We start from the raw sequence: 17,667 nt of genomic DNA, 5'->3' as shown, positions 1-17,667 counted from the left end.
TGTTGTAGTCAGTGCTGTGAAATCCCAAGGCACTCTTCTAGCTTAGCTCTGGTGGCAATTAACTTTGGTTTTTGTTGTACTCACAGGAATATTTCACTCTTCGTATACGTTTGTTTTGCATTTCTCAAATGAAGTGAAAACCAGGAACAAATGCTCTTAAAACAAATGCTGAGTTTGAGGAAGCTGGGGATTTGGATACAGAACATCTCCATTCCCACCTATGTGTGTGCATGCCCATTTACATGGCTGCCTAGGTCAGAGCTATCCCAGACTTGTTGCCAGAGATAGATCTAATGCATCTTAAGATGCTGAAAAGAAATAAATAAATACAGCTTTTCATTTAAAAGTGGTAGAGCTAGGATCTGAATGATACAGAAGCTTGTGAGAGAACCTCCTTCCTTCAGCTTCCACATACTTTCCCATCTACACCTTTGTTCTTTAATTCTTGGGTTTGGTGACATTAGCGTGCAGTGAAAAATTTTTTGAATAGTCTTCTCCCCTTCCTGCCCATGGGCAAAATACTTCCTGTTACTGAGCTGACCAGCAAAAAAATGCTCTGGGCATGTACATGGCTTGCTGTGTGTCCCTGCATTCATCACTAGTGATCAGCAGTAGTTCAGAGGTTCATGCTTTTCCACAACATTGTATTTCATTCAGAAAACTGAAAAAAATCCTGAAAGATGTGTATAATAGGATAGCTTCTGTACTAACCAATCCCTGTTGTCTTTTGGAAAATTCTTGAGTTACAGAGGATGTCCTAGGACAGTTTTTCTGCTGTTTCCCTGATGCTGGGTGCATCAATGAAAGAAGTGCTTTCTGGTTTCCAAAAGCTGTGTAAGATCAGGTTGGATCTGATTCCAGACAATAGGACAGGTATTAAATTTCTAGTAATTAAATCCCTGGCTTTTGACCCACCACTTCATTTTCTATGGTTTAGATGATAATTTTGCTTCCTGTCCTCTCTGATGAAAATGAGGAGATGTCCTTTTTGTTTTGTAGGTGAGTACATGCTGTTACTTGAAGTGTAAGGCTCTACATTCTTTTCCAGAAGTTAGAAAAAAAAATTAGTCCCTGAAATGGGTGTTTTGCCACACTTGCTCATGCTCATGAATCACAGTTTTCTACTTCAGTGAGCTGAGACCAAAGGGTCACATTTTAGCCCAGCAATTGGCAGTGTTCAAAACACCTCTTGGCAAAGGTTTAGATTTAAAATTACTAAAAGCTGCTATTTTAGCTGTTTCCTAAGAATGTATTACAGTCAACTGTTTTAAATGAAGTTGTGTCACAGGGTACCATTGCATCTGTGTGAGGAAAGATGGCCTTAAACAAAAAATTAATATGAATTTTATTTATTTATGGGATTTATTTTGCAAAGTTTCACTATAAAGATAGATTCAGATCTCATATTTGCAGGTGATCATTGTGTAGGGTTCATGCATGCATGGCTCAGGTCTTCCTAATATTTGATATCAGTAGACAGTCAACAGAACATTTTAAAGAATTCCACTATCTTCAGCTAGCCATTTAAGCAGAAGTCAAATTCCTCATTAAGATAAAGTACATAACTGCAAAGGACTTGATGGGGGCAGGTGGGGAATATAAAGCAGGTCAAAATTGAGAGGGGTGGGCAGGACCATGCTATAGGCTCTGCCTTGCAGTAGTTACTGGTTTGGACCTCACATTTGAGGATACCTTCATCTTGAGGCTGAGGATCATTCTTATGAAAAATCCTCAGCAAGGGTATCAGAGAAGCTGTGGAACCTGATTAATTTAGTATGTTGAAGGGCAGGACTCGTTTGTGAGACACGGGGATTTTGTTTGATTTATAGCACAAAGAGATAAAAATCTCAAGGATTTTGGCCGTCACAGAGATTAAATTCCTGGTGACCAGAGATTCAGATTGAGAAATCTCTATGGGTTCACAAACATACTCAGGTCCAACTTCTGTTGGAGTCATCTGCTGCATAGGTAAGGGAGAAATCATGCAAATTGATATCCTGACATTCCAGAAAAAAAAGCTCTGCTTGGGCTGTATGTTGTATCCTCCAGCTTTTGAACTTAAGGAGCAGCCTTGTGAAATTTGGAATTAGGAAAACTTTCTAGAATCAGAATATCAAGACTGTAGTTTTGTATTGAAATCTGAATTTCCATGCTTTATCTAGAAAGGGATATATAGCTGGAAAATACAAGCCAAAATAGCATGGGAAAGGACCAGTCTGGATGCAACAGCACTCTCATAAAACTAATTCACTGAATAAAAACATCTGAAGTAAAAACCAGAATCTGTTCTGAAGGACAACAAATGAAAAATTATCTGTTAAGCCTAAATTAGTATCTGTATTGCAAAGGTTTTGTATTTTGTTCATATTCGGTTGTAATGCTCTTTCAGCAAATGTTTTGTATTTTTCAGAAGTAGCAGTTTACCAGATTAATTTAATGCTCAAGAGTGCTGGATTTCCATATCCTCTCTCTTAACAGTAGAAAATAGTATGCTTTATTTTCAGCATCCCTAGAGGCTCTGTTTTGTCCCCTGCAGGGCACTGAAGGAACCCAAGGAGCTGAATTTTATCTTTGGGGTGAACATTGAGCAACGCGACCTGGACGGCATGTTCATTTACAACTGCAGTCGGCTGATCAAGATGTATGAGAAGGTGGGCCCACAGCTGGAGGGCGGCATGTGAGTCCTGCAGATTTTTCTGTAATCTTTTTGCTTAAGCTTGGCACATTTCTGTGTCTGACTTAGGCTGTACAATAACCATCTTTTGCATTAACAATTCTTCGTGAGTCTGAGGCCTGCTCATTTTGTCATCCTTCAGTTTGTACTTTGTCAAATAAATTATATTTAGTACTGCCTACTATTTCCCTGGTTTCTTGATAAAGAGTTCTTTACACAAATTTTAGTCATCCCTGCAGCAGTATGGGATGCTTGCATTTGGTGCTGATAAGCGCTGCTAGTACTAGTGCCTCATTCTAGAGATAGGCAAAACAGATCTTGACAGCAAGTACAAATATATGAGGCCCATCCTACATTTTGCATGACAGTTCAGGTTTCCAGCCCATCAGTTTAATCTGTGTCCCTCTGTGTCACTCTGTATCCCTCTTCCCAGGGCATGTGGAGGAGTGGTAGGCGTGGTGGATGTGCCCTATTTGGTTCTGGAGCCAACCCATAATAAACAAGACTTTGCTGATGCCAAGGAGTATCGACATTTGCTGAAGGCCATGGGAGAGCATTTGGCTCAGTATTGGAAGGATATTGCAATAGGTAATGAAACTTCACAATTATCAGGGTCTGGAAGGAGAAATTTGGGTGTCTGGATGACAGCCAAGAGTGCAGATGGTGATTTTATGATAAAGGCTCCATATTGAGCAGGATGTGTTTTTTTTTCCAGCCCAGAGAGGTATCATCAAGTTCTGGGATGAATTTGGTTATTTATCAGCAAACTGGAACCAGCCTCCGTCTAGTGAACTGCGCTACAAGCGTAGGAGAGCCATGGAGATCCCTACCACAATTCAGTGCGGTACGTCTGATCTGGTTGCTTCTCTCTGGGGAAGGGGAGGGACACTCCTGGCTGCAGATGGGGACAGTTAAATGCATAGGAGATTTGGGATGGACTATCATTATCCTTTCCTAGGGCCTGTCTCCTCTGCAGTTTGCCTTTGTCTGCACTCAGTGGTATTCTGTGACATCCTGGTGTAAGGCTCCTTTCCTGCTCAGTTTACTAACTGATCTTCAGGTGCCTGACAGTAACAGTGTTGAGAGCAGGCTTCGAAATGTCATACAAACTGGAACTCACCAAAGGCACCCATGCCAGCACCAGAATAAGATCTAAAACATCCTCACAGGCAATGGGAAGTGGCCAAGTAATTTGTACCCTGATGCACTGGCCTGCACTAGGACAGCACAGAGGGAACCTTTTACAATTACCTTGGAATTTAATGCAAGTTCTCTTCTGTGCACCTCTAAACAGCTCTGGCTAAGCTCTTGTTAGAGTAATGGGAAGCTCCACACCATCACTTTGTCACCTGGTAGAAGGACACTAAACTCCCTTATTTTCTCCCTGGGACTTGAGGATGTGGTTGTAGGAAGGAACGTGAGGCCATTCTTGTGGAATTATTTGTTAGGCTCTTCTGCCTTGATGGTTGTCTCAGTCTTTTCAAGGTTCTTCTGAAGGAGGAGGGGGTTTGCTCTCCTTCTTGTCTTCCCTTATTGATATCCTTCCAGAGCCTGATCTAAGGACATTTGGATTTTCTTGGCAGAACTTGATTTTGTGAAGCTGTTGGTTTCCTGGTAGGCTAGCAATACTCAGGAAGACAAATTTGTATTCCTGGTTCATCAAAAATTTAATACATTTTTTTTTTTTTTTAAGTGGATATGTCTGTGATTTGTGTTACTTTGGTATCATTACGAGACAGCCAGACTGCTGGGCTGAGCTGTGATGTCTGGACTGGCTGTTCAATTCAGTTTGTATATGTCACAGTTGCAGCAGGACTGTTAGGTGCTCTGGTGTTGGTTAAAGCCAACCATTCTTGTTAGGGTTGTCTTTAAGGGTTTCATTCAAGCGTTTTGTGAGCACGAAGAAATAACTGGCAATATATTCTGTTACTGTCTCACATTTTTGTTTTTGGTCTTACTGTTGTTGGATACACTTTGGTGTGGTGCTTAAATGGGCTATGGGAAAACATGGGATATGGGAGAAATTGTGTGTCTCAGGCTGTGTATTTCTGACTTGCAAAGTGTCTGTGTGACAGATGTCTGTCTGAAGTGGCGGACTCTCCCATTCCAGCTGAGCTCAGTGGAGAAAAATTACCCTGACAACTGGGTGTGCTCCATGAACCCCGATCCTGAACAAGACAGGTAAGAATCAGTTAATATTAAGACTTTTCTGCAAGATGCTTTATCTGCGCATTTGGAGCTTTCTTCTGGTCATTCTTTGAAAGCAGTTGGGGGGATTCTGTACCTTTAAGTTGTGCTCACAATCTGTGAAAAGGCAGCAATGGCAATTGTATAGAGAGCTGAATATTGGGTGGGTGTGCAAATTTACAATGTGCAAATTGCAGAGGACATCGTGTCTTCAAGTGACAGGTGACACCAAACTGGGAGGAGCAGCTGACAAACCAGGCAGTCACAGATCCCTCCAGAGGGACCTGCAGGCTGGAGAAATGGGCCACCAGAAACCTATCCTGACATTCATCCAGGAAAATGCAAGGTCCTGTCCTTGGGGAGGACAGCCCCAGCGCTGGTGTGTGCTGTCCATCCCAGAGCTGATCAGCCTCAGGGCGTTCTCATCAGTGTATACAAACATATAAAGGCAAGCTGCAAAGAGGTCAGAGCCTGTCTCTTCCCAGTGGTGCCCAGTGGCAGGACAAGACACCAGGGGCACAAACGGGAATGCTAGAGGGTCCCTCTGCACATCAGAAATACTTTTTTCCCGGTGAGGGTGACCAAATCCTGGCCCAGGTTTCTCAGGGACATTTTGCAGTCTCCATCCTTGGAGATATTCCAGGACGTGGTCCTGAGCTTCTGGTGCTGGCTGACCCTGCCTGAGCAGGGTGGAACCAGACCCCAGTTCATTCACTTGCCTGTAGTCACGGCAGCTGGTAGACCCCAGAGCCACATGGGTATTGTAAAAATGCAGCGACCCGGGAAAGGGAAGAAATGATGATGTCTGGCTCCAGATCAGAAGGCTGAAGGATAGCTTTATTAAAACTATACTATATTACATTAATATACTATTTAAAGAGATACTAGACTATTCTACATTCTTACTTCTTACTTACCTTACTACCAAAACTCGTGACTTCTCTGCTGAGAGTCCGAGACACAGCTGGATCCAGTTGGTCACGGAACCCAAACAACCTTCACTGGAATCCAATCAAACAATCACTTCAGGTAAACAATCTTAATACCACATTCCACATGGGAAAAACAAAGGAGCAGAGATAAAGATTGTTTTCTCTTCTTGTCTCTGTGCTTCTTCTGAGAGACAGAATTATGTCTCTCTGTCCAGACAATGTGAATGTCACACAGGGTCACTGGGATCGGTGGTCCCGCTGCAGCTGCTGGCACTTGCACGCCAGTACACAGGTGTGCATGCGGAACAGAGTCCCTTGCCTAGGAAAGGGGGAGGCATGGAGATTAGTACACAGAGGTGTACTGACCAGCCAAACGTTTATGTACAATTGGCCCTTGTTATAGTCTTATTTTTCCCATATTTATTCTTCCCAAATAATCTCAGTACTTTCCTTTACTTTGCTTTTGTTTCCTCGTGTTAGTCCAAAAGATGTTTCAGAGGGCTGCCCCCATTGACCAGACACCAGGGCAGAGGCGGCTGTAGGACAGTCTTGGCAGGACCCTAAAAGGGGTTTCTATTCCTCTGAACAGATTTGCATTCCACAGTTCCCCAAAAGCCCAGTTCACATCCCCCTAGCTGCCTTTGGACCTCTGGGCTTGTGGAAATGGACCATAGATGGGCTGGTAGCTTCTGGGATGGCAGTTCCTGGGATGGCCTGAGGGTAGCCATGGAAGGGTATTATTCAGGTCTCTTCACCTGCCATTATATTCCTGCACTTCTGTCTGCAGATGGAGTCTTCATTGCATCACCTAGCAGCAACTTGATTTCCTGATGAAAGAATTTAGATTTTTTTATTTGCAATACCTTGAAAACTGGGGGTGGGTGGGGGTGGGTGGCTGCTTTTCATGTGAGAACGTGTTGAGGTGTTGTTTGGAGTGAGTCTGAGTACCTCCGCACTCCATGCTGTGCCATCCTACATCCCCCATGCAGGAAGCTGGGAAAGGGCAGGTGGGGCACTTGGCACTGGTGAGCCAAACTTCTGGTAATTTTAGCTTCAAAAGTGATCTCAGGAGTCTTACTCTGGCAGAATAAATAACTCCAGGACATTTTTTGATTAAGTAGGCTTACATGTGCTTTCCAGCAGTGAGTGCAGTTGTGTCATTTATATGAAGCAGAAGTTTATCCAGCAGTCCTCTGGCTTTTGGCTGGGGCAAATTCCAAGTGCTGCACTGTTGGGTCCTTGTGCAGAGTTTGGACACCTTCATATCTGTGTCGTGACCATTACAGGTATTTGTAGTGTCTGAAGGATGACAGGATTTGAGAAGCACATGGGTGGCATCCTCAAGGTTGTGTACTGTGAGGCTTTGTGCAGAGTCTCATCCAGCCAAATTGGAAATGAAGCAATGTCAGAGCAATATCAGGTTTTGAGACTCTCCTGGCATCAGAGATCATATGATAGTTTTGGCTGCCTTGGCACAGTGTCTACTATTGACACTGAGCTGTTCCCCGCCTTTCTGGTTTGTCCACCTACACTTCAGTGTCTGCTTGTGGCATGGTGTTCCAGATCATGGGAACTGAATGCCCTTCCCAGTTTGTATCATGGGAAGCAGTCACTCCCTCCAGTGCCACTGCCTGTGTTGAGGTCAGCACCAGGTGCCACCATCGCTCACTTTCTTACAGAGAAGGCAGTGTCCCTGTTTCACACTGTGAAATAATGTCAGGCTTGCTTGCCTCTATTCTCCTATCTGATACCCAGTTGGATCCCAAATGTTGTTTGAATGGGTGGCTGAAGCACCAGCTGAAGACGACTGTGTGTCTCAAAGGTCCTTGAGCACTATCAGAATCTTGGGTTTAGTCCATTCTGACTACCAATATAATACATTTGTTCTGATTTGCTGTCTCCAGTGATGCAGCCTCTGGGTTTGGATGCCATGAATTTTTCTTCAGAACTCAAGGTGCTTTTGTTCTTTACTGTGCTGTAAGACACAGCTTAGCAATGCTTACAGCCTTGCCGTGAGCTGGAAGATGCATTTCTGTGCTGGGAAGCCTGTTTATGGTGCCATTTGTTCAACTTCATCTTTGGGAACTGCAGTTTTCTTGTCAGGCAGTCATTTTGCAGTGATGACACACAATTCCTTAGCCAAGGAAGTAACCACTCTATGGAATGTGCTTCAGCAGGGCAGAGGCTGATGGAGAAACTGCTGCTTGTGCTCCTTCTCACTCAAAAAGCTGATTGTGTGTATCTAGATAGAGATCTTTTTAGAATCATTTCTCTCCAGCTTCTTGGGGCTTTGAGTGTTCTACAGTGAGAGCAGGGTTCTCCCTTTACTAGTAAGACTCACATCTGCAGGTTACCAGCTTGTTTCCAGTGCTGAGTGAGCTCTGCTGGATCTCTTGTGTTGTAAAAGGGTTATCTGCTGCTTTCCTGTCTCAAATCATTCTTCCATGACTTCACCTCAGCAGCGCTGATCCTTGTCTGTCTTTCCATGACTCTGTTAGGTGATAGGAGATGAGCCTGGGCTCAGTCCCCTCTTCCTCCTCTGGCAATGCTCCTGAGGGCCAGCTGCTCATCCAGCACTTCAGAGGTGATGCCAGTCCATTTGAGAGAGTACTTCCTATCTCTGTTTTCCTTCTCTCTCAAGGACTCTTCTAGGATTCTGCACTTGAGAGGACCTGGGAGAGTAGGATGATCACCACTGTTGTAGGTCATAGGCTGAACAGCTACAGGAAAGCAAAGGACAAGGCAAATAGCTACAGGATATTGCAAAGGACACTGTCTGGCCTTGAATGGCAAGGCAGAAGGTATCTGAGACTGGAAGGCTTGTGGTAACGTCTTAGTCATGGGTTTCTGGTACTGTGCGTTCCTTTATGAAGGGAAAGAAGTTTGTAGAAAGAAGAATTGATATGAAGAAATAAGCTGATAGGAATGAAAATTGCTGAAAAATCTGGAGTACAGATGCAGTACAGAAGCTGTCAAAACTGTCAACAGTTCCTGGGCTCTGAATTGGTGATTCCCAGCATAAATGCCTTTTTATTAGCAACTATGCTTTTGATCCTTAATTCATGTCTGTTTTCCAAGATGAACACCACTGCTTTTGAGATTGTGGCTACTGCAGAAAGGCAAGTGGCTTTCCTGCTGCATTTGGAATGGGATGTTGGGATAATTGTGCATGACATTATACAGGTTCTGCTGTCCTTCCTGAGGCTGTCTTGCATTCCCTCCATGCTAGATGTGAGGCTGCAGAGCAGAAGCAGAAGGTACCACTGGGAACTCTAAAAAAAGACTTGAAATCAAATGAGGAAAAGCAGAAACAACTGACAGAGAAAATACTCCAGCAGCAGAAAAAGCTGGAAGCTCTGCAGGTGAGTCTGGAGGTCTCCAGCTAAGCAGAGCAGGTGTGATGGATTTCCTAGTGCAAAAGGCTGCTGCTGACTCTGAAATCAGCTATGCTCCTTCATGAGACTGGGGCTGTTCTAATAACAGAAATGGACCATCTCAACTTGCATTTAATTTTCTGTTGGGAAAATGGAAATGACAGCTGAAGGGAGGTATCTTGAAGGACAGAAAACACACCATATAATTGTTGGTTTTAGCCTGGAAAACTGGAATGGGTTCAGGCAGCCCCTGGCAGCTTGTAAACATGAACTTTCTGACTTTGTTGGTTTTTTTTTTTTTTTTTTTGGGTAGAAAACCACTCCAATTCTATCTCAGACTGACTTAAAGAAACTGCCTCTGGAAGTGACCACACGGCCTTCAAGGGAGGTAAATGGGGTTCTGCTGTAGGCTTTTTACTCTTTTGTACTTCTTTAGCTGTTCTGAAGAGCAGTTCCCCTCTCTTCTACCCTTCCCTTCTCTCTACCTTCCTTTGTTTCAGCACACCCGAACTCAGCGCCCACGATCTCCTCCTTTGCCTAATGTAATCAAGAATGCTCCCAGCAGGCCACCAGGATCTTCACCTCCTCACAAATCCTGCACTCAGCTGAAAAAGAGCTCTTCAGATCGTCCAAATACCAGCTCCCCCAAGCTAGCCAGCATGCTCTTCAAGGAGGAGGCCAGCACTTCCAGGACACACCATCACACTGTGACAGCTGGGAAGTCTAACAGCACTTTAAAAACTCTTGCTAAACAAAGTACAAGCATGAAGTCGCTCTCTGGCCTGCAGAGCCCCAAAAGCTCACGTGAGACACCCAATCCAAAAGTAGCCAAGGTGCCAACAGTAAGGAAATCTGCCTCAGGCAGATTTTTACAGGTAAGAGTCAATGGGATAAAACCCCTTAGCTCCTCACCCACTGTCCTGTAAGCCTGTCTGTTCTGTCTTGTGATACGTGCACTGTGGGCACTGCTCAGGACAAGAGAACTTCTACTTTACTCTTTGGTTAGGGTGCCATTTACACCCATTGAGAAGACTGGTCTCATCTCTTTCCTATTAGACCAGGGGAAAAAAGTGTGCAGAGTGGTGGGGTGAGTGTTTGCATGATGATGTAGTACCTCTAAAACCTTCCAGAAAAGCTCATTAACTACCAAATTAAATACTAGATGCTGGGTTTGTTTTTGTTCTGTTTTTTTTGTTTTTTTAATTTGGCTGCAAGAAGGTTTTGTTTGGAATCAGGCTGGAATTAATAGCTAGAGCTTGTTTGCTTCCTTCAGGCCTCCAGCACTCGAAAGAGGGCCTTGAACATCCCAGAGGATGGGTCTGAGGAGGAGGGTGAGCCCAAAAAGGAGAGGACAAAACGAGGAAAATTTTCAGCAGTGAAAGAAGAGAAGGATTCCAATGAGGTGGTGGTGGAGGTAAGAGTGTGCTGGTTTCCCCAGCAGAAGGTATTTGTCAGGTGTTTATAATCTTGATGGGAGGCAACTAATGTGACCTCTCTCTGCTCCCAGCTCACAGACAGTGCTGGAGAGGAAGAGTTGTTGGAACTGAAGAAAGCACAGAAAGGTGAGAAATGGGCCCTTGTGCTGCCACCAGTATTGACATAGAAAAGAACTGTTGCACCAGTTAAATGTGTGATTTCATTAATGAGATTTTAAAATAAAAAATAATGTAAATTTGAATTCCAAACCCCAAGATTACTCTAACTTGCATGAAACATTTTGGCTGAGAACCCTTTGATTAACCAATGGCAATTGTGGCGTTGAAAGGTCTGTGATGTATGGTTGTATCATGTTGTCAAGGATGGGGCTGGGCTGCAGGGTGTAGCTGATGGCATGTTCACCCATCCTGAGTGGATCATGCAGCCATGCAGCCATGCCAGCTGCAAAATGCTCAGGACTGCATCCAGATCTGCTGCACTGCTGTGAGAGAAGAGGGACTGGGAGATCCCAGGAAAGGTGATAGCTGGGGTGGTGGTGTACAATCTGCCAGAACAGGGCATCTTTTCAGCATGCTTCCAGAGAGCTGTCTGGAAACTGGCCCACTAGGAACATGTAGCAAATTGTTCTAGAGTCCATCATGAGACTGTAAAGCCAATGTCAAACAGCTTGGAGTACAAGAGAAACCTTTTATCTGGAATTGCCAGCTCATTTCCATGCATCTTCAAGTTTCTCAGCAGGAGCTGACCTGTGTACCCATTGTGTATTGATAGTGTCTGTACTGTTTGAGGGCATTGTCACAGGTTCAGGCATGCTCCCTGCCAAGGTGCCCGAATCTCTAGAGTTCCTGTAGAATGTGCTTTCCAGCAGCTGAATGTTTACAAACACCTTTGCTTCACCCTCACAGATAAGGGGCTGCATGTGGAAGTGCGTGTGAACAAGGAATGGTTCACAGGCCGTGTCACGGCTGTGGAAAGGGTCAGGCATGCAATCCGGTGGAAGGTGAAGTTTGATTATGTCCCTACAGACACCACACCAAGGGATCGCTGGTAACTATCTTGAGCTACTGGATTTTGGAGGCTTGGGTTTTTTTTGGGAGGAAGGGCCTGTTTTTTTGCCATAGATGCTGAAGACAAATATGCTGTTGTCATGTCAGGAAACATATGAGGTCAGGACTGTCCATGGCTTCATAAGGAATGGGCATGACAGACTCCCATCAGTCTGTCACTGATGTCTGCCCTGGAGGCAGCTGATGTGTGTCTAGAGGGCTGTGTGACACTTGGGTACAGGTTCTGATGAAACTGTTAACCATGTTTCGGGTATGTCCAATGTAAAAAAAGATTCCTGACATTCCCTTAATACTTTTTCTCAGGGTAGAGAAGGGCAGTGAGGATGTAAGGCTTATGAAGCCTCCCTCTCCTGAATACCAGGCTCCAGACACACAGCAGGAAGAGGAGGTGGTCATGGCTGAACCTTCTACCTCAGATTGCGTCAGAATCGAGCCTGACACCACTGGTCCCAGCAGCAGCCATGAAACAGTTGACTTGCTAGTCCAGATCCTTCGGTGGGTTCACTGCAGATCTTGTGAGCTATGCAGTCTGATTGCTTCAGTCTGTTAAACTTTCAACTCTGGCTTTGCATTTTGTTTTCCTGCACAGGAATTGTTTGCGATACTTCTTGCCTCCAAGTTTTCCAATCTCCAAGAATGAGCTGAGTTCCATGAGCTCAGAAGGGTTGTTGGCATTTCCCTTGGTGAGTTCAGTACTTCTAGAAAAGTAAGTTTAAGTGTTTTCCCCACACATATTCCATTCTTATGGCAAATGTGCGTCTTGCTCTAATGCAGGAGTGCACTCTTGAAAAGATACATTGGATCCTTGGCAGACTAACATAGCTGAGGAAAAGAATGAGAGCTCTGAGAGATGCTGTGATTCTTGTAAGAGTTGTCTGAGGATTTTTCTAATTACCATGCATGTGTGTGGGAATGCTGTTGGCTGCTACTATCTTAAATTCTTAACCATTGCTGTTAAACTTCTAAAAAAGAGAGACCAGGTTATAGGTTTGTAGGAGCAGGAGGTAGACATACCTGTTTGTTTTGCTCCCAGCCTTATAATTTACCTAGAGACAATCTTAAAAATTATAAATAATAACAAATAATTATCCCCAGGTTCACACAATATTCTGAGTTGGAAGGAAGCCACAAGGATCATTGAGTCCAACTCTTAGGTAGATGGCCCATACAGGGATCGAAACCACAACGTTAGTGTGGATTCAATGCCTTTATTGGCCATTTACTTTAGTGTGAGAGGACATGGAAGCCAGCCCCTTCCCACTTACCCTGGAGAGCAGGTTGACTGCCAGCAAGTCAGCTGCACACCTTAAGACTTTTGACATCTGTTCATTTGAGCACAGGACAGGTGGGACTGAGCTTCCACCAGCAGCCTGGTACTGGGAGGACCAGTGCTGGCTGGAATGCAGGGCAAGGGAACTGGCATCTCTTACTTTTCCTTCTCCAGCATACCACCAAGAGAGACCTTTCCAAGGAGGTACATCTAAAAAGCCACCTGCAGATGAGCACATGACCAAAGCCAGTTCTGTTTTGCACTCTCAGACTCGCAGTGTGTGTATTGGCAGTCTCTCTCTTGTCTCCTCCCCTTCTGTTAACTCAGGCATCTGCTGGCATTTGCTGGAGTTACCATTCCTGCTTCTTCCATAGGACACCTTTGTTGTGTCTGGGGTTTTTGGTGAGTGTAGCTGTCCCTACCTTGCCCTGAGAGGCTGTGTTGTCTGTGTGATCTCTACCAAGGATACTCACAGTTTACAGGGGATATCAGGCCTGCAGCGTACCTGTGGGTTCTTGCTTTTTAAAGTACACTGCACCCTTAATCTAAATTCAAGCAGCTTTGGGGGCAGTTCTAGTATTGGAAGAATGTGAAAAGCTGTGTAATTCTGTGCTGGCTGGTGTAGGCAAATCAGATGTAAATACGAGCATGGGCAGGGTGTGCAGGGACACACTGCAGGAAGGATTTGATCATGGGGTTCAGGAGTTTGGATCTTCTGTAGCCTGTGACTGCTCATGTTTTTGTGATGCTTGATGCTTTCTCTTAATGTGACATCTGTTGTGTTTTGTCTACTACAGAAAGAATATTTTAAGCAGTATGAGGTGGGTCTGCAGAATCTGTGCAATTCATATCAGACACGTGCCGATGCCCGGGCCAAAGCCTGTGAGGAAAACCTCCGGAACTTAGAAAGGAAGCTGAGGGAAACAGAAGAGAAACTGCAGAAGTTGAGGACTAATATCATGGCCCTTCTGCAGAAAGTGCAGGAGGTGGGTGAGGAGTAGCAGCAAACCATGAGCTATCTCAGAGTAGCCACCTGGCTCATCCCCTCCAGGCATTACAAGTGTTTCAGTCCAGCATCTCACTGGGCTCCAGCTTCCTCAGCTGGGAACAGCTCGGGCTGTCACTGTCCGCACTCGGGATCCAGGCCCTGGAAGTCTGATGTATGTTAATTCTCACAGAATGATTTCTCACTGTGTGGATGTAATGCACAGGTTCTGTTTGTTCTCTGCTGTGAGGCTGCTTGAGAATTTCCCCAGTCATAGGCAGTGCACATCAGGGAATTTTTGCCACATTCTCGGGCAGATTCTGAACTCCACATACAGAAATGCAAACTTTTAAACAAACAATATAAAAAAGTATTGTGGTAAAATTGATGTATTAGTTATACTATGAAATTAAAATAGAAAATATATAATTAAAGCATTTAAATAAATAAACTAACTTTAAACTAAAAAACTACTTTAATAAAATCAGGATCAACCTGGAAAAATTACTGAAAGCATCTGGAAGCAGTTTCTCCCTGTTAGGAAAATGTGCTAAATCTAAAAGAACCCCAACCAAACCTGCCTCGACCAGAATCAGTACAGTAAATCCATCACTTGAGTGAATTGTTTGAGCATGAGGTGCTGATGGGTTTCCTGTGTTGTCTTTTGGATGCTGACAGGGAAAGTTAGGGGTGCTGTCACTACAGCTGTTAGCAGTTGGAGGGTGCTGGATGTTGGGGCATAGAAGTTGTGCACACCAGATGTAACAGAAGGTGCTAAGCTGCTCTGGCTCCTCTTTTCTTGCCCTGTTCTTCATTATTCACTTCTCACTGGTATTCATTGTTGCTTGGTTTCAGGACATTGATATTAATACAGATGATGAACTGGATGCATATATTGAAGACTTGATCATGAAAGGAGACTGAGCAGCTCCAGTACAAGTCCTGGAGAAGTGCAGAAGAGCTGGCTGCAAAGGGAGATGTGGATCTCTGTGCAGGTGGAATGGGGCAGCTGATGAGGAGAGAGTTTTTTAGACAGTGCTCATGTTGTACAACTTGTTCCTTTGACTTTACATGAGAAGCATTTGTGCTGTTGGCAGGAAAATTTTTAACTTTGTAGTTCTCTGAATCTCTTCCTTTTGTTTATAAATATTTATTTTTAAAAGAAATGGGAACCATGCCTGATACAATGGGTGTTTTTAGTGATGTAGAAGTGTGAGTACCCTTTTTGCAACTCAAGTATGTTCATATGCTAAACCCGGGAGCTCGGACCACCCAGCTTAGCTTACTGGTTCTTCAGCAAGAACTTGGTAGCAATTAAAAAATAAGCCTTGAGTTGTGGCAGAGGGGGGTCAGGATTTTTTGTGGAAGATACTGAACTTGAGTTCAAGAAAGCCAAGCCATGAATTGGAGCTATGGAAGATGTCCTTGTATGAGTGTGAGTAGAGGGATGGAACCTCGGTGGAACTTGGAAATTTGGCACTGGCACCTGCAGTGAGCTTCCTGAACAGGAGGTTGTTGCAAGTGGGTGAAACTGCCTCCATGGTAATAGCTAAGAGGCTGAGGGTCCTTCTAGAAGAGGATCACTTTCTGAACTGCTCACAGTGGGCTGTGAGCATCAGAGGAAGAATGTTGGCATTTGGGTTCTCTGCTTGCAGTCACTTTATCACTCACTTTTGCTGCTGTTTCTTTGAGACATAATTACAGCATCAGAAGGACTCCTCCTCTGCCTGACAATAAAGTGACCCCTGTTCTTTTGTCACTCCCTCAGTGTTGTTTTGATCAATTTGTTCTACCAGGTAATTTTATTATTAGAGACTTCTAATTATTAGAGAGAGGCTATTTGGAGCCTTTGGAGCCCTACACCACTGATTGGCATCTGCCCTCTGCCTGCAGCAAGGAAGACACCTGTCCCTTATCCTCCAGCTGCAGCCAGCTCCTGGTAAGCCACTTGTGACCAAGGGGACTCAGTCAGAGTTTGTCAGCTGGTCAGCAGCTTCTCAGGCCTGATTGAGGACAAAGTGTCTGTGGACTCATGTTTAGAAACTGGAGTCCCGTGCAAGCCAGATGGTTGTAAATATGGTGTAAAGGAAGAGGTACCCACTATCAGGGAGGTCAGGTGGAATGGACCCTTGGGGTTGATACCTGGATGTGTAATAGATGTTTTGCAGCAAACCCTTCCAAATTAAATATCTGTTGCACCAAAAATCTTTGGTAGTAATTGTTTATAGTCCTGAAGAACTCCCAGGTTTCTACACACCACAGAAGAGAAGAAAGGCTTTTGCTTATTACCTGAATTCCAGGCACTTGGCAGAGCACGCAGTGAGACTGACTGCTTCCATCCAGAATCTGGGCCTGACATCCCACAATAAATAAAGGTAAGGAGTATTCCCCTATCCTCATACACCTTCCTGCACAGAGGGGCAGCATTTCTTAAGCAAAGGAACAGGCTCCACCAGTCTCCATTTCCTCATACATACTGGAGGTTTTTTTGTTGTGATGATACACTGCAGTTTCTGATGAAAATAATCTGTCTGGAGAAGGTGCATTTTTTATTAAGGTGAAAGAAGTCTTTGTCCTTCCCAGAAGACAGACATTCTAAAGAAGGGATTTTGTTATATTGCAGTTCAGAGCTGCTGCTGCACACAGGCTTTAATTTCTGACACCCTGAGGGCACCAGTATGGAGCTAACCGTTCTTAAATACTTCCTGAGCTTTGTGGCACTGTTTGATTCCCTACTTCTCTCATGTTAGGAAAGTGCAATTGTTTTGAGGTTTGGTTTTTTCTCCTCTGTTCTGTGCAACTTCTCATTTCCAATTGTAGCTCTTGTTTTTAATGTATTTAATTTTTTTTATCTTGTACCAAGGTTTTTTGCTAGGAAGAGCAAGCCAAGAACTTTTTAAGTGCCAGTAAAACAAGTTTTTCATTCTCAAACCCTTTTGGGCAATGCTCTGCAGCTGCTTTTTTCTTGAATTTGTTTCTGTAAATTTGTTAAGCAAGTCTGTGTGTAACATCAGGTTTTAGTAATACCTCTAAAACCCACAGGCTCAGAATGCCTCCAGAGGGGATCAAAACTCCTGGCTCCAAGTGGGGTATACTCCAAAGCTTTATCAAGTGGTTCAGGGCATTTTCCTGTTGAGCTCTTAAAATCAGGGGTGGAGACTGCCCCACAGCTCTGCACCACACACCACACAGAGGAAGTTTTTCTTCCTCTGTACAACAAAGGGATGTCTCTGTCAAATCTTGAAGGTCGTTCTAGCTGCCATCAAGAACCTGTCCCCTGCCTGTAACCCTGTCATGACACCTCCGTCCTGCATTTAAGCCTCTTGATGTCTCAGATGTTCCCCTAAGTCTTCCTCTTCACTTTCAGCTGTTTCTTCGAGCAGAAATACAAGGACATTAGTTTCATTTTGCACAACATTACCCTTCCCCTCTCTATGGCCAGCTTAATCCCTTTTTTATACATTGCATATTTGAAATTTCTCCCAGAGCTTTCAGCTGGGTAATTCATGCCAGCACACTTCTTCTGGTGAGGCTACATTTTTCCTTCAAGCTCTCTGCCACATTCCCTTTGCATCTGCTTCCAAGAACAGCAGGAACAGCAGATGATGGATGTTCTTGCCTGCGGGAAAGTAAAGACAGTGTGGCAGCGAGGGTCACTCTGGGAGAAACCAAGTGAGTCTGGGAAATTTGCCAATTCTTGATAGTTGCTGTGGACTAAAATGCTGGGGAAATGGAGAGAAT

General features: G+C 44.3%; 1 protein-coding gene across 10 annotated transcripts in view; it reads left to right on the top strand.

The window, feature by feature from the left end:
- The window catches only part of MORC2 (MORC family CW-type zinc finger 2), a 51,579-nt gene extending 35,894 nt beyond the window's left edge, over positions 1–15,685 (top strand). For 8 of the 10 annotated variants that reach the window (XM_072935994.1, XM_072935993.1, XM_041719484.2 and 5 more), the window contains 14 exons: positions 2,537–2,677; positions 3,108–3,262; positions 3,390–3,518; positions 4,750–4,855; positions 9,023–9,155; positions 9,481–9,555; positions 9,668–10,042; positions 10,441–10,581; positions 10,675–10,729; positions 11,510–11,651; positions 11,975–12,166; positions 12,261–12,354; positions 13,739–13,927; positions 14,782–15,685. In XM_072935994.1, the coding sequence (XP_072792095.1) occupies positions 2,537–2,677; positions 3,108–3,262; positions 3,390–3,518; positions 4,750–4,855; positions 9,023–9,155; positions 9,481–9,555; positions 9,668–10,042; positions 10,441–10,581; positions 10,675–10,729; positions 11,510–11,651; positions 11,975–12,166; positions 12,261–12,354; positions 13,739–13,927; positions 14,782–14,850 (1,996 nt within the window). In that variant the 3' untranslated portion in view covers positions 14,851–15,685. Of the gene's footprint in view, positions 1–2,536; positions 2,678–3,107; positions 3,263–3,389; positions 3,519–4,749; positions 4,856–9,022; positions 9,156–9,480; positions 9,556–9,667; positions 10,043–10,440; positions 10,582–10,674; positions 10,730–11,509; positions 11,652–11,974; positions 12,167–12,260; positions 12,378–12,445; positions 13,306–13,738; positions 13,928–14,781 lie in introns of those variants that run through there. The other 2 variants (XR_012058358.1, XM_072935995.1) reach the window with 2 other exon arrangements.
- The last annotated feature ends 1,982 nt before the right edge of the window (positions 15,686–17,667 follow it).

The sequence above is a fragment of the Taeniopygia guttata genome, chromosome 15 (genome assembly GCF_048771995.1).
Source record: "Taeniopygia guttata chromosome 15, bTaeGut7.mat, whole genome shotgun sequence".
Classification (NCBI taxonomy): domain Eukaryota; kingdom Metazoa; phylum Chordata; class Aves; order Passeriformes; family Estrildidae; genus Taeniopygia; species Taeniopygia guttata.
Note: the sequence above shows the minus strand (reverse complement) of the source record. Positions and strands in the feature narration are given on the sequence as shown.